The following is a 17,654-nucleotide window of genomic DNA, read 5'->3' on the forward strand; positions in this document are numbered from 1 at the left end:
GGTTTATAATCCTCAACCGACTCCTGAATAGGAAAAAGTGTTCCCCCAAAATTATGCGCGAGAGTAAGAATCTTTCTCCTTCCCTTGCTTATGCACCCTGAATAAACTGGTGCAAAAGTTACAGGAACAAATGTTAAAATAATCCTACCAGCTGCTATAAAAGGCCCAGATTCATAATTTTTAATCTACATAGGGAATGTCCAAGGCCTTATAGCTTTGGTTCCCCGTGTAGGAAAACTCACAAAGACCTGAGAAACCTGCTGGATGTTACAGTTAGTAAGGCAGTAACTAGCTGACATAAAGCAAGCGAGACCCGACTTGGTTGCACATCAATCCTCCTTGATTCTTCCCAGATGTTCCCTGCGGGCTGTGCTTAGGCAAGACAGGCACTCCTGCAAGGCTGATCAAAATCCCTTCTTTCTCAAAGAAAACAGCAAGTAATCTCTACCTTAATTACTAAGATGATAATCAACCTGAAGGCTTGGAACAAATGACAGACAAAAGAGAGTGGGAAGCACTTTGCAAAACGAGCCCCCTGCTTTCCCTTTTTAATTCTGTCCTCCCCCCCAAAAATGGCTGGCAAGTCTATCTGCAAGCACTTCCCTTTCATGTTTGAGATGCTCCTAAAATCACATGAAGGCCAACCATGTCACCAAAATTAATCTCCCTGTTCGGTCAACAATGCACTGATACTATGAATATAAAATCAAAACATGCAGCCTTGTATACAAGGATATCATGATCAGTAACAATTTAAGGCCTATATGTGACAGAAAAAGCCTAACAACATACAAAATCTTTACAGTCCAGGGTATACAGAAAGCACTGACTGTTACTACAGGGAAAGCAGCTTCTGCTTTTTGCTTTTGTGGTTCTGTTTAAGTGTACTCACATTAGGCATTTGGTGTTTTGTTTATAGCCTGGGTTTGGCCAATAAAGGTCATATATTTTTAAACGAATATTTTTTAAAATAGAGACACAAATGTCCAATTTTGGCCACAGTATCCAAAGATTGTTATTCTGGGCAGAACTGAAAAGGATAGAAAACACTGAAGACAGAAGAGAATTTGAATTTCCTTGGTGTTCTCATAACCAGCTGATCATAAAGTGTTCTCATAAAGTACAGTTTAAATACCGGTTTCATACAATTGCATAGATGAAACTAGAGGATGAAGTTTTTTTAAAAAAATTAAGGACAGACATGCAGAGTACCAAGAATTATCAGAATATCACCTTAGGATTTTCTGAATCCTTTGATGGACAAAGGCCTGAATTTTAGTATCAGTTACATATAGTGTGTCTTCCATGTAGGTCTACTTATAAGTATTCTGGCTTTACATTAGTGTAAGCAGAGATCAAAATCCTGTCTAATAACCAGAATTCTGACTGACATTCTTGTCAGTGTGAGCCCTGCATAATAATTAAATCAAACTTTGATTGACTATATGGGAGTCTTCTTGTTTGGGATTAGCACACTAAGTATTTCAAGACCAGGAGGACAAGAGTTTTTACTGATAATTTTTTTTTCTCTACAAGTGACTATGGTACAATTACTTCCCTTAACTGAGAACCAAAAAAAAATATTAAAAGACAAAAAACCTGAAAACTTTTAAATTTAAAAATAAATGAGTTATTCTGAAATTATTCCATCAAGCTAATCCAAACTCAAATTTATTTTCTTGGTAGCAAGACAGATGTAAATTCTATCATTATACATTCAGCTCAATAAACATTTCAGCATCAAAATATTCATTCCAAGAACATGCTGTAATCATCTTATTAAGAAGAGAAAGCTTTTTACCCCCAGAATATCTTCCACTAACAATGTTTTTCGGGATCTGGCTACATAAGCAGATACTGTAGTGCCATGAGCAATGGGCCCTGCAGGAATGAGCCGTGGTTGTCCTTCTTTAGCTCCTGGTGGTGTAAATACACACAGACTCTAGTTAGAAGGAAAAAAAAAAAAAAGAGAACAAAAAAGAATGCAATTAGAAAGCATGGTTACTTTTACCTATGCAGCGTAAAGGATTGAGTAAAGTAGATAATGCGGAGAAACACAGCTTTTGACAATGAAAAGTAGTTGGATAAACTCTGCTTAACTGTTTTGAAATCTTAGGAAAATCCACTCTAAAGTCACCATTCAGACTGTGGATAACTCTTCTGCTGAAGTCAGTCATTGCTTATATCAGGATTGGATTGCGTTTACCTTGAACACACAGTACACTGTGTAAAGACTCACAGAGGAAAACATTACCTTGTAAGAGAAAGATGTTTTTTTTCCTAGGATGCACTCATTTATTTCGATAGAAAATACTCAAAAAGTAGAGATAATCTTTAAATTTCTTGTTTATCTCATCCCAAGGAAAGGTAATTTCAAAATTATCCTAACGTTATATTTCCTGAAATCCAAGTGACTGCATTCATCCCCCATACTAAAAGAAACATCTATCTTACTTGCTGCCTACTTAAAACTGTCTCATTTGTTGAAAAGTCAGGTATGACAACATTCATATCAGGAAACTCATCCAGAAACATCTGATAATTGTTCTATAACAGAAATATTAAACAAGTTAACACCACCAGAATGAATGGGATTGCAAATTATATTTTACAAAAAGAAAATTAAACACGCATATAGAGGTCGAACCTGCAAAACCTTCTGTATGCCAGACACTCTTCATATCTAAAATTTCATTCATTTTTGGATGAAAAATAAAATTTATGGAACAGTAGAGTGCTGTAAAACAATGTCCCTATCACTGACTCTAAATGTTCCTTTATTTTTCCCATCAGGCAACTTGCAAAGACAAAGTGTGTTAATGACAACTGATTTTAAAGTCAGAAAAACACAAAAAAACCCAACCCTGTCACCAATGCAATCAAGCAGGAACAGTTCATTTTACAAGCAAAAAGTTTCATCTTCTGTTTTATTTTTCTACCTTTGTCTCATTACATCCATCAATTTATGTGTCTCATAACGCTATAGAATCCCAGAGGCTCTCAAAATTTTAAAGCATTTATCCCTGTCACACCCTATTCAGCACAGCGGAGCTATTACCCTTTAAACACAAAGGGAATTTAGGCACATGAAGAATAAATGACATGGCAAAGGTTACACAAAGTGTTAGAACAGCAGGGATCAAATCTGTATTTCCAAGACTTCAGCTTAATGTCCTAATCTCTTGAGCCATCCCTCCTTATACATTCTTAATATTAACACAACTAAAGCACCACATCAGACACCCACCTTCTATTGGCAAATTGTGTTTTCTTATTTGCTATAATCAATGATCCAATTTATTTCACTGATAAATTTGTAAGACCAGGAGTATGTATAGAGAGATCCTGTAGTAAGTAACTCTACTGCTAAATAGCTGTATGATTTAAAATTATGAACTTAAAGCATAAGAACTAAGATGAAACATTTTAAGCAAAGATCCTTGCAGGAAAAAAATAATTTTTTTAATCTTTTTTTTTCATTTACATATAGAATACCACAGATAGATGATGGTGCCACCACACAATGTATTACTAACATTCCTGGTAGGAATGGCCACATGTTGTACCATTCCTTTGTACTGATTAATTTTACTATCAGACTTTGCTTTCATTAGGGCTGCTATGAGGGTCAATCACCCAAGATTCTACAGCATCAACAGTTATGATAATAAACATTAATTCCTTCTAATCTGTCTCCTACATTTATCATTCACACAGGTTTCTGTAATAGTAGACAAAAGGAAGTGCACAGGTGCTCCAGATTCCAGTAGCTCAGAATGCAGCGTTGCCGTGAAAGGCTGAACAAAGAACTTTTAGTTTGTTTAAATAAGATTCCAGCTTAGGCTTAGCAGTAAGCAGGGAGCTTCGCACTGGAATTGTTATTATTTAAATATTATGCCATTATATGCATACTTAATTCCTTGCAGAAAAAAAACCCAACAGAAAATCTAAAAAAAAATCTATGGGCCCAATTCATTAAAGAAATAAAGTGAAATCTAGGCACCATGAAATCAGTGGCATTTCTCTTATTTTGCTCTCCTAGACCTGTGACATACCTCACAATCTCTAACTATGCATTATTATGACTCCTCTGCAAGCTGGGTGGTGATGCTATCCTCATTTTATAGATGGAAACTGTGACAAAATTTTGTATTGATACAGATATTTTAGCTGAGGCTCCCATTACCATGTGAGTACAAACTTCACAGCTCACCACATAGCCTACAGAATGCCTTCCGCTCTGGCTTAGAGCTAGAGGGAGCCAAATGGATCACAAGACAAAGAAAACTCAAGTGTGAAAGAAAGGAGACAGACTTCAGAGATCGATAGTTACCAATTTGGGCCCTGTGAGACCAGGTAAATTACTGAACAGGGGCTGTTTTCTAGCACAGAATATTAAAGGTACAATTTGCATGTGAGAATCAGCATCTGCTGTCAGCTGTAGAAAATGAAGTGATGATATGAGATGCATCCTTTCATCATTACCATTTCTTTACTCTGCAAACATGCAAGGCACATTATAAAATGTACTAAACAATTCAAAAAAGAACAAACTGAAATCTTCAGAAACTATGGAGATGCAATATAATGCACCATATATAGGTACTCCTGCAGCTATGAAGGTACCTTACCTGTAACAGATTAACAGCATTTTGGAAGGAGAAAGTTGGATTTTATGCTGAGGAGAAAACAAATGGTCAAAGGAAAGTATGGATTTCATAGCCACAACAAGAGTGAAGTCTATCCAAGAAGAATCAGTAGACCAACGGTCGGGGCATTTAGTGAGTTCAAAAGAAAAACACTCAGGATTCTGACAAAATCAGTAACTGAGTATTTGTCTTGTTCTTAAGCAGAAAGTCAGGCAGTGGCTGACAAGTTATTTCAGCATATTTATTGCTAGATCTCATGCAGTTGGAAGGAAAGGTACTTCCTCCTTGGAGTAGCTCTACTGAATATGCATGGTATTTACTCCATTTTAATGTCTTGCACTATGGTACAAGTGCATGAAATCCTGAAATTCTCTGTTTATTCTGATCCCAGACCTCAACCTTATTTTTCAAACCCATTTACACTCACGGCCTCTTTAAGGAGTGGCCTTCAGCAGTGAAAGACACTGGAAAAGTCAGAATGTTTATTTTCCATATGAATTACAAGAATGTGCTACATAAATAAGCAACACACACAAAACCCAAACAACAAAGCCCATTAAATCAGTACACTGAATCTGCCAGAACAAGCCTGCTCAATTTACCAAAATAAAAAGCTCCATTTATTCTTTCTTATAATCTAATAAAATAAAGATACATATAATTCTTAAATGAAAACTTAGTTTCAGTTACTTGCCTTCATAAGCTTCAGTTCCATATTTTTACATGCATTTAAATAGAAAGAAAAAGAACATTTTACATAACAGATCCAAGAAAAGCACCCCATGATCTGAAAAAAAGTACATTTTTCTAATAAAACTGAAGAAGCCACAGTTCACAATTTATTTAAATCGGTGTTCTGATAAAAAATCTTTTAAAAAAAATCAAAAAAGCTAGTAAAAGGTTTAGGATATAAAGGGCATAGAAATACTGAAATACATAGCGTCACAAATGTTTGACCTGTTACCCTATATGCTTATAGGAAAAAGATTTACTATTTTAAAAGTACTATTACAGTAGGAATAGTAATACTATAATGTGCTCGATACCGAAAAGGTGGTTCATATTGCAGAGCACTGCAAAAGGTAGGAGATGAAACACAATGTTTAAAGTCTGAATTATGTGGTCAAAGTAGTGGAATAAGTCAAATTGAATTAACAGGACACTGGAGACCAAAGTTGATCTCTCCAAAGATTAACACTTTCATTCACACCATTCTTCTTACTTAAGAAAAAGTAAGACATATTTGGTTCTTTATGCCAAGACAGCAATGTGTGACACTTAGCAAAGTAACTGTGTTATTTAAATTACATGTCTAAAATGTGCTTTTCCACAGTGGTCTCCTGAGTCATGCCCATAACTAAATATAAAACAAGGCACAAATCTTTCTCTTCTCAGAAACAGTTTCTCAAAATAAAATACAAGAAAAAAAAGACAAAACCAAACAGCCACTTTCACCAGAAAACAAAACTCGCTTCTTCCACACATACTCATTTTTCTCCAGAAAAGGCCTGTAGTGACCAAAAAACTCTGTTGACACCATGAAGGGTCGTTAGCAAAAGTCGCTTTTGCCAGCACAGTCTTTCCCATGTCCTTGTGTAAGTACCAGTTTGGCTGGTAAACCCCTCTGCTGCCACCACCATGAAGCACTGCTGTGAATTGGCAGCCCTATATTGAAAAAAGCTCATGGACATTATTTCACTTCCAGTGGTAAAAAGTGTTTTGCAGAAGCAATCCCATTCTGCTTCTCCTAGGAAACTACAAACCCCACTGCTAAGGGGTCAGTGATCAAAAAACTCTTTAAACTACCCAGTAGGTTCTAAATTTGCCGCTATTCCTCCTGACTCCGTACAGGTAGAAAAGTACAACTGTGCAAGGACAGATCTCCACCTAGACCTCAAACAACAACCCTTGATCTCCAAAGCCATGGAACAATTGATAATCTTATCCTGACCATGCAGCAATATTAAAAAGAAAGATAAATTTTCTCACAACCATATATAAGCTGCAATTTGTCCAAAAGCTTCCACCATTCCACATTGACTTTATACATACACCTAACAAAGTTTCATGACTGCTGATACTTCCCATATATGATCAATTTAAATCTGAATGAGTTTAAATATTTATTGCCAATTAAGGATGTGGACATTTCTCGATTTTTTTTTTTTTTTTTTTTTTTTAAGAAAGCTTCTGAATTCCTAGAAGCCATCAATGGCAAGGTCAGCCAAACAAAACTCAGCAAGAACAAAAAGCTATGTTCTGCTCTACTATGGCATATTACTGAAATATAATCTCCGAGGCATCCCACAGACACAGCTTTAAGGGAATCTCTTTAATCACCACTGCCCAAAACCTCCAGGTTTTTCACATCACCTATCCAGCTCACATTTCCTGTTTTTACTTCTGCTTAAGAAAATACTTTTAAAATAAAATGTACTGTAGTAATAACAAAATTTGGGGCTTACCTACTCTCTTCTAACCATGAGTCACTCCAGCATTCTTTTAATTTGCAAATGAACATTCAAATCATCCATCACAAGCTCAAAGGGTAATTAGAAATGTTCCCGTGCAGACATCAGATATATTGTATACAGCTTCAGAAGTAAATGAAGAAATGGATAGATTGGGCCCTTTCAAATTACTTGCACTTCTTTAGTAGGTTTGAATATTTTACTTCAAAAACAGACTAACAGTTTGCATTTCTGGTAATGACACTGAACAGCAATTAATAATCAAATCAGTGGATTTTCAACCACAACTTAAACAATATATAGTCAATAAAAAAAGGAAATATGAAAATATAAAGTCCCATAATTCCCCAAATACTATACTGATAACTCACAATACAGTAAAAGGAAAAGGCTGAGAGATGGCAGGATGCCTGTGCACTGCTCACAGTGCAGTGAGAACGTAAGCCAGGATTGTAAGCCATTGCAATGTCACTGTCTCCTGGCAAAAGTTAAGTAATAAAAGATATCTAGTGTAGACAGAGCATTAGATATCTCTACTCCAATGAGGGAGAAGGCAACCAAGATGGGAGAGAGTCATTCTTGGTTTGATAAACTACCAAAAGAGCTAACATTGGCTTGGAGAGCTAAACCTTTGGAAGCTTCCACATTTGTGCATTCTGGCACCCAGGAGACCCACGGGATCCTGCAATTCCCTGTTTTGATCCATTTCCCCTCCCTTCCAGACAGACAGAATCTCCTTACCTACATCAAACTCAACCACCCTATTACCAATCTTTTCCCAACAAGTTCCATATGGTGTTGGACTTCTTTCTTTAAATGTAGTTAGGCAGGGGAACACTGAAGTCTGACACCAGAAACCTCCTATATCTTGTTGGAACCTCAGAGCAAACAAGGTGCTTCCTCCTTTCCTGCCTTCTGTGACACGACAGATTGTTCCAGCCAGGCCCAAAATCTCCAAAACAAGTCCTTCCTTCCTTCCCAGTTTAATCTCTTAATTCACTTTGAGAAAGTCTCTAACAAAAAAAAAACCTAATAATTTTGACTGATGCTACAGTGTGGCTTGGAATCCACTAATGGCCTTATCGTGACCACAGAGAGCAAGAAGTGCTTAAAAAAACCAAACTGTAACAAACCAGAAAGTCCAAACCAAATGACAACCATAACAAAGATTTGACCACTGGTGAACACAGACAAATGTAACAAAATTCACCCTCTCGTATTTCATCGGCACGTTAGGTATAGGCAACATATTGTAATCTCTAATGTCTTTTTAAAATGCTAATTTATTAACAAGTCTTCCAGTCTACAGGAATGCATCATAATGTACACTGTAATCACTTCTTGAGGGATACCAACATGACAGCAGTCCCAATTCACAGCTAAACACAGCAAACTTGGCTTAGTATAGATCCAGTATGTTTGGCTTAACATATGTATATCCAATAAGCCATAATACCATCCCTTTTGGTGCTCTTTTCTTGGTGCCATGTCTGTTGAAATGATGAAGTCATTTATCTTGAACCTCTTTTACTGTGGCTGAAAAAAAACCCATTACTCCTCGTTTGTAACAGCTAAGAGCATGCACATGAAGAATTACTGATGTCCAACTTGTCATGGTGTCATAACTTGGCCCCACAGTTGGATTTTCTAGTGAAAATCCAATGCTTGACAGGGGAAGCAGATTAAAATCCTGGTAAAAGAAAAGATGAGGTGTAGCAGCTCAAGTGTCATAACACAATACCACCCACACCTCCTGACATGATATTCTTACAGTGATAAGAAAGTACCTGCGGTTTTCAGACGCTATCAGTCTTTGGCTCTTCTGATAAAGACGTCAACTACAGGTGTAATTGATGCTATTTTTCTAGTGGCTGTTGGTATGTAGCCTGTGGGAATCCAGCACAAGACCAAATCCCAACACACGAAGGCTAGAAACCATTCAACTAACTATAGAAAGTTTGCCAGGGCTAGATTTGAACTGCAAACATGTATTGCTCACCATCTCACAAACTCCTCAGTTGTTTCTTCTTTTTTTATAATACTCCTTATAACTAAGCAAATACCAATCATAAACCGATTTTTCTAAAATTTCTTTGCAGAAGAGAGGTCTGGATAAGAATCAGGTGTAATGACTAGAATGAGGGTTGAAGTACACACATGACAAGCATTCCATTAACAAACTGTTTTGGTGGTAAGGGTGACTGGAGCCTGATCTAGTTTCTTCATAGCAAATTGTGCTGATAAAACCAGCCCTAAAAATGCTTAATGGAAAACCATTTAATATTCAACTGACATTAAATAAAAGCCTTAATACTAAAGCATTGCTATACGACTTGATGCTTGGAAAAAAAAAAAAACATTCAAGAGAAATGGGAATTAAACAAGTTGATACCAAGCGAGTTTAATGTTTTTTGCTGCTCACATCCTTTTGTGTTCAGTAACAGCAATAGACTTTTACTCTTGGTAAAGGTCGTCACAACCTACATATAAAACCACGCAGCCTATTGATAAAACTATCTGCAGATAGGTATAAAGGCTGTGCCCTAAGGCCAGTTTTTTTCAGGAATAAAACTCATCACAATAAGCAATGATGACCAAGAAAACCAAAGAAACAGAACTAATTTGGAAAGTATCCACAGGCAAAAACCTTGGATTTGTAAACTGGCTAAGCTGAAGTAGTACCCCAATACTACCATGCTAAAATCTTAAAGAGCTATAGGCAGTTATGGCCGGGGTTTAAACACAGGTGCAGCAATCCTACTACATGAAGCACACACAGATAAAAGAAGAAAAAAACCCAGCAACTACCTCCACTGTATATAAAAACCTCTTATTTCCTTCTTGATAACTGACAGTGTACTTGACAGGAGATTTGCATTCTTAAACTACATAGTATGTAAAAATGTTGGATACTTGTGAAATGAAGACAATGCACTTCTATGCTGTAAGACAACTACTAGTTGTTGGGCGAGGGGAGTGTTTTCCTCCTTCCGAATGGTATCAATTTCTAACTGTACTTCATTCCTGGAAACTTTCCTGTTGATTCACACAACTAAAAAAACACCACAAGAGTTATACTAGTTCATTGACACAGAATACTAAGTTGACATACCTCTCTTCTATCCCTTCAATTTTAAGGCATGGTCAGCTAATCATTTTTCTGAAAGATGTTTGTCCAGACAGTTCTCAAACACCTCCAGCGATGAGGATCCCCCACCTTTCACAAGCAACACACTGTAGTGCTTCATTACTGCCATGACTGGGGAAGCTTTCCTAATGCCAGTTCAAGCCCACTACTTCTTGCCCTGCAGATTGTAGCTATGGAGAAGAGAGGATTCCCTTCCTCTCTGCCTTATCCAGGCACGTCTTCACCCATCAACCTTCTTTTCTTTAGACTAAGCAATATTAGTTCTTTTGTTTCCTGACCACTGTCTCTGCTGTCTCCTGGACTCACTTCAGCTCCTCCAATTTTTTCTCAGAAGTACGGTGCTTAAACCAGACGTGTTATTCCACCTGAGACCTTAGCACTGGACAGAGGAATGGGAAAACTACCTTACACGAAGGCTAAATTTCTGCTTCTGCTACATAGAACAGCGTCTTTTTTGCTACAGAAATGATATTGTTGACTCATGTTTATCTTCGGATTCACTGCAAACCCCAGAAGCTTTCTCAAAGTCATCAACTGCCCTACACAGAGAGAGGCAATCCATGGAGAGCCCAGCACTTGTCCTCACCGAGTCCTTGTCCAGTTTCTTCAGACTTCTTTCCTAAGATCATTTTGAATTCTAATCCGTCCCTACAAACACATCTGCAGTCCTTCCCAATTTCATGTAATATGCAAATTTAATAAGCCTATATTCTTCCTTCGCCCGTGCATTAATGAATATACTGAGTAAAGCCAGATCCAGGATAAATCCTTGAGGATTTATGCAAAATACCCTCCCATTCTGATAGTGAACCACAACTAGTCTCTGTCTCGTTTTGTAACTAGTTCTGCATTCTACCTATAGTATATTCATCATGACCATATTGCGCAAGCCCATTTACTTGAATATTAAATGAAACAGGACCAACATTTCACTAAAATATATCTTGACATTCATTTATCTAATTTCTTTCAGTTTGATAATTTATTGTCCCAGAGTTAGACAATTCATCAACAGCTTTCCCCCTCTGCTTAGTATCACTATTCACTGGCAAATAAAAAAGTGACAGATTTCTTCCACTTTATATACAAAAAGAGTACATGATGGTAGCATTGATTCAAGGATAGAGACCAACACTTTCTGAATTGACTTGCAGCTAGAAGGATTTCACCTGGAAACATGTTTAAAAGACTCAGTTTCAGAGAAGATGTCTACACATTCAAAATCATGTAGCTTAGCCTGGCACAAAGACCTGAGACAGCAAGCAGTAGATGGTTTTTTCCGTGGTTCTTAATAATTCAAATCACCCACCCCATAAATTCACTAGGTGGCACTGCACATCAAGCTGCAACAATTTCTGCATGACCAGAAATTCTGGAATAGCTTAGTAAGATACACCCTGAAGCACAGCGTATGTGCACATATTTGTGGCCTCACATAATTATTTCTTACAATAAAGCTATTGGAAACTTCTATCTTAAGCAAGGATGATCTGTCTGTCAACACAATTTGCAGTTTCAGGAGCTAAGTAACACTCACAAGACTTAGTAAAAACTACTTTAAGTATATGCCTATTAAATTCGAAGTCAAGCATCTTTACGTAGGAATCACAATGTAATCATGAGGTGAATTACTCACACAAATAAGGACTATAAACAAAAAGCATCTGAAGAATCAGACAATATAATAATACATTAGAAACTCTGGAGCTGTGATACATATTTTAGAAATGCTGCCTTGTGAAGATGCCAGCTTATGGGCTTAAATCCATGCCCAGCTACCATGGTACTTAGGCACAATGATTTACACACATACACCACTCCATATGAGGATTTCCATAAATCCTTTAATTCACGTTTGAAGATGATCTTCAATTAAGGTCATAACATGAGAATTATGAACCACATATTCATCCCCATATGGAATAAAACAGAAAACAGAAATAAAGTCAAGTCCTTTGCTGGAGAGTTGTGAAAAATCCGTGTTTGATTTGGAAGTGTTTCTGGTCTCCAGTATAAAGCATTTGCAAAATGGTGTGATGTACCTCAAGAGTAAATAATTTCATTTGCATAACTGCACTAACCCATGGACAAAGATAATTTCTTAGATATGGAGAAAGTTCAAGAACCAGAGGCAGTAGGGGCGCAGGTCTGTTCAGATCACTTGACCCCGATGAGGAAGCTATATTGCTCTTAGTATCCGAGTATTTTCCAGTGCATTCTACCATATGTATAATATATGCAAAAACAGATTCCGATACACAGGGCAACTTTATGGGCAAGGAAGGAGTTGAGCATGCGAGTGGTACTTACCTGCTTGGGGGCAATCATCTGAAAAGCAGAATCATACTATCAGAACGCCCTTAACAAGGAGTGCGACAAGTGCTAGCACTCCCGAGCAATTTGAACAACCAGAAGGTCCGTAAAATAACTGAACCAGCCACACTCATTCTGGCATCTATTCTGAGTAATACTTGCATAAAGAAATGCACTGTAACCTGCAATTGGTGTGGAATCTTCCATTTCAAGTACATTCACTCAAGGAAAGATCCTGAAAGCATTTGACCTGATCTGTCAGCCAGAAATTACCTTGTCCTTATGCTGTTACCCAGCTTTAATACAAGTCAAGATATAGTTTTGTGTACCTCAATAGAGAGAAAGAAAATAAGGCCAAAAAGAAACTTTACATATGGACAGGTGCTTTAACAAACTTACATTTGTGCTATTAAACTCCAAAGGAATTTTATCTAAAATAAGGTCTTCCTTTAAAGGCCAGTGTATCACCTATGTTTTGCAGAAAGAAAAGGGCCAGCTAGTCCAGAGCTTTTCTTCGCATTAAACAAACTTGCTTTCAGTTCTAATATAATTTTCATGTAAGGGAAGTGCTGTCTGTATTAAAAATTTCACCAAAGTAAGATTTACAATGAACTCTTAGTGACCCATGGAAAAAAAAATAATAAAAATTGCAATGATATGGCAATTTGCTTCTCTCAATATTAAGAAATAATAGCACACAGTATGCAGTAATCATTTGCTGGTTTTCATTTTGTAAATATCTATAATTTCTGTAAAAGAAAGTTATCTTCTATCCTAATTAAAATGTCACTATTTAATCTAGGCTAAAGGTAGTTATAGAAATCTCATATTGCAAAAACATTCCTTAGCTGAGATTAACATGTGTCAAGATTCTCAAATTTGGTTTTCTTTAAACAGGCACAAGTATACCTATACTTATTTACAGCAGGAGCTGAAACGAAGTAGACTTAATGCTATTGTTCAGTTTTGATCCTAGGTTCCCTTACAGAATATAGTCAGAACACACGTCGCTAAACGTTACAAAACCATTTGGGAGAAAGTAGGTATCTACTTATTAACAGGATTCCTCCCTGTTACAATCCTCTCCCAGTACCTAATTCTCAAAAAGCCATATACACACACTCCAGAAAAGCTGTATTCCAGCACACCTTACTTCTTTGAAAGCATGGTGGAAATAACTTACATCAGGTCTAGTTCTGAAACACAAGGCTGCTGACTGGATAAATACAAGCAGGTTTATGTATACTTCTCAAGCTAACGAACAAAAAGCCAAATGATAAAATTTAAAAAAAATTAGTTTTGGTGAATTTGCAAAACTTAAGTCACAAACTAAGCAAAAAAAATTAAGCCATCAAAAAAATAGAAGCCATTCTTCAACATGTGGACAGAGGTGTTCAGCAACTACTTTATCCAGGCTAATGATAGGAGGTTTTATCATTTTTGAAGCTTCAGCTTAAAGAATTAGCTCCTTTCTCCCATTTATGCTATGCAGAATCTTTTTGTTCCCATTTTAAAAAGATATTTAATAAAAATAAATAAAAATACATTGCCAGTATTTGCTGGACAATTGTTAATCTTACTTGGGCACATCCTTTAAATTAAATATGCAAGAGACAAAGTAATGCAAATTAATTTTCAATGACAATTTCTTACAAAAAGTAGGCTAATGCGTTACCATTTACTTACAAGACTACAAACATGAGTCTGGCCCAAAGCCCACTAATGCGAATGGAAAATCTCACACTAACTTCAAAGGACTTGGGATCAGTCATTATAATAACTACGTGAAGAACATTCCATTTTGGGAGATGCAGCTACATAGCAGTGGTTAATAAAGTCAATGTGTGTTTTTAGCGGTTGGAACTTTTTTCAGGAAAGAGTTATACTGCGAAGCAAATAGATTCAACTACCTAATAGGCTATTTTTTTAAAAAAAAGCAGAAGGTCATGAAGTGCCAAGGCCCTCAAGGTATCAGAAAAGTGGGAAGAACCCCATATTATGCCACACTAATGGAACAGGCAAAACCTCACCATAGTAAGAATTCTCTAGGTCTCAAGCTGTAAAGTTAATTTTACTGTAATCTTTTACAAAGCATGTAGAGATGACCATGCCCAGCTGGCACACAGTTAATGCCGCTGAAGCTGGCGAGCGCGGTGCATTCGGAACGGATGGTCGCACTTGCTGCAAGTTCCTGCCCTTGGCAGCAGGAGGAAGCTCTTCAGTGACTGTTTGCATCACCCCCCACCCGTGACAGTGGACATTGTCACCTACCAGTGAGAACCAACGATTGCATTTGCAAAGGATGAACAACCTGTTACCTAAATTACACCTCTCAGTGAAAGGGTTATTAAAAAATATATGCTATTTACATACTTACGGAATTAATTCAGAGCAGACCCAATTTCTGAATAACAAAATGGGTTATCTTTATTGTATGAAATAATCATTAAATGGAAAAAAAAACAAACGCAAAACCCATTTCCATTTCTTTTAGGAAATTTCTGTATGGCCCTTCTTCCACACCCTTCAAATTAGACACTATCTTTTTGAATAAGTAAAAAATATTCTCAGGCAAGGCTCAAGTCACCTGCAGGTTTGTACATCTTCAACCCCATTTCCATTGTTTCAAAAATGATGTTCTTTCCCTTATTCAGAATTCAATTATTTCACAAAGAGCAAAGGAAATTGGCTAATGGACTATACAAAAATAAACTATTAAAACTGGCTGTGTAAAGTAAGGAAACAAAAACAATGAGAAAACTGTTTTCCTCTCTAGTCATTTTTCAGTAAGAAGAGTTTAATTTGTTTCTTGAACCAATGAAAGACATAAAATTTATGACAAATTGTGATTTTTAAGTTGATGGAACTGACTGAAGTATAAACCGCATTTCCTTCTTGGTAGCCGTTCGAAGTAACTACAAAATCTTGTATATGGTAACTGTACAAATTAATCTGGACAGAAAAAAATGTAATGGGTTCTAAATGCCAAATAACAAACCAGCAAATATTGCACTCACTGGTATTCAAATTATTACATCAGAAACTAATTCCATTCATAAATTTTAAATGTGCAATTTATTTTATGCTAACTAAAACCTACATCTGAAATTTACATTATCTCACTATCAAGTTGCAGCTGGCAGTTAACACAAGACCTAATAACATTTAAAAAATAAACAGAGACGTAACTAGATTACAAGAATAGGCTATGCAGAGAGTAAATCCAAGTTAAGTATTCTGTTTGTTAAAGGCAATTAATAATGGGGCTAAATCACAAGTTAAGTTGCTACAATCAGAGAAACAACAGCACTACTGACAAATCTTTAAAAAAATTAAAAGGCCAAGGATCTAAATGCAGGAAACATTTTTTTCATTACCACTACATTCATTAAGTTTCTATTTTACAGAAATAAAAATAACATAAAGCTAATATTCAGCACTCAGATAATATTTCCTGCTAAATGATGTGCAAAATAAAATATCAGTGTCAAATTGGAAAATGCACTTGTAACTGTACAGAAAAGCAGCATCTTAATCCAGTATACTTACATTATTGCATTCTCCCAGGAAATATAGTGCAAATCCATCAGCTTTTGTAGCTGCCAAAGCAATAATAAAAGAAATAATTGTACTCACAGGGGGAAATCGAACTTACGCAAGATCTCTGAGGTGAAACCACAGATTCAATTCCACTTAGGACAAACATCTAAAATTCTAAAGGTGAAGGTCTATTGCTGTGTCCCTTGAAACTTCCCAGACTCTACAAAGTTAGAGGTACAAGGTAATTCTTGTTTTCCCTATTGTCATGTACTGCACTCTAAAAGATAATTAGAAAACAACCTCTTTATACATCTTACTCTTATTCCAAGGCCTAATGTCTGTAAATTCAAATTAATTCATATGACAGTATAGAATTAACATAAGAACATCTATTTACAATATAATCAGCCGGATAACATTATAACTTCCATGAATAAAATAAATATCATTCATAGATGGTAAGCTATATTTGTCCTTGCCTTAAAATAGAAAAATTATGGGAAGATAAAATGTTGCAAATATTGCCATAAAAGAGTGTTTCACAACAAACTGTTTGCATTTTCTGCACCTGCCCCATATAAAAATCAGTGACACACACCAGAAAGTTTATACCTGTCAGATTTCTGCCAGATTCAGATTGTTGTATGAAACAGGGTAAAGTCAAGTTCTTTAAACTCTCCAAAGTTCAGAGTCAACCAACCACCATAACTTACTGCTAAAATGAAAGCTCTCAAAATCAGAAGAGAATATAGCAGTCAATGTTTTTTACCCCACTTTACACAATAGACTTTGATAACTGACTGTAAGTCTGTCTGTGTTTCCAACAGTTAATAAACATTCTTAACAGTAACTGTACATATCTGATACCCAGTTTTTATGAATGAACACAAGAATCCATTATACTATACTTGTGTGTGGTCAAATCACTTGGCTTTCTGCATTTCTTTGACAAAAGGAAAAAAAATCCCACTGTGTAGTTACTTGCTTATTGTCAACTGTGTAACGCTCGTGGGAGTTCAGGGCATGGTAATTTTCATTCAGATTTTAAATCCTTCAGCTGCAGTATGTAAGCATTTTGAGTTACAAGGCAAATGAGCACTGTAAAGGAAATACAAAAAAACCCATCTCATCTGCTTTACAAGAGAAAAAATGATTCTAAAAGATAAGCAGACCCTGTCTCCTATAGCTTCTCACTTGCTGTGTATTAAAAAATCCAGTCTAATTTGCTGTGAGCTGGACATCAATATCCAAATAACCACTTAAGCAAAATTAGTAAACAGAAGTGGTCCTTTTAAAACACCATGTATATAAACCAGAACTATTACCCATCATTACAAAATGGTGAAGGAGCAGGGATGGTAAAACCTTTCTAACGGGGTGACAGAAAGCTATACTGAACAAAGCTACTGATACTTTGTATTGAAGTCTGAGTACATACACTCTGGATAAAAAGAAGCCAAATTACACTCACATTGTTACTGGGAATGTTCTTGGTTTTATTTTTTAACTTTTGATCATGTATAGTATTTTCTT

General features: G+C 36.3%; 1 protein-coding gene across 1 annotated transcript in view; it reads right to left on the reverse strand.

Moving 5' to 3' along the window:
• PDE10A (phosphodiesterase 10A) overlaps positions 1–17,654 on the reverse strand; it is a 189,003-nt gene that overhangs the window by 45,223 nt on the left and 126,126 nt on the right. Inside the window, exons 5-6 of the mRNA XM_049800957.1 lie at positions 16,131–16,180; positions 1,802–1,942 (exon numbers count right to left, since the gene is read on the reverse strand). Of these exons, the coding sequence (XP_049656914.1) occupies positions 1,802–1,942; positions 16,131–16,180 (191 nt within the window). The remainder of the gene's footprint in view (positions 1–1,801; positions 1,943–16,130; positions 16,181–17,654) is intronic.

The sequence above is a fragment of the Accipiter gentilis genome, chromosome 5 (assembly GCF_929443795.1).
Source record: "Accipiter gentilis chromosome 5, bAccGen1.1, whole genome shotgun sequence".
NCBI lineage: Eukaryota > Metazoa > Chordata > Aves > Accipitriformes > Accipitridae > Astur > Astur gentilis.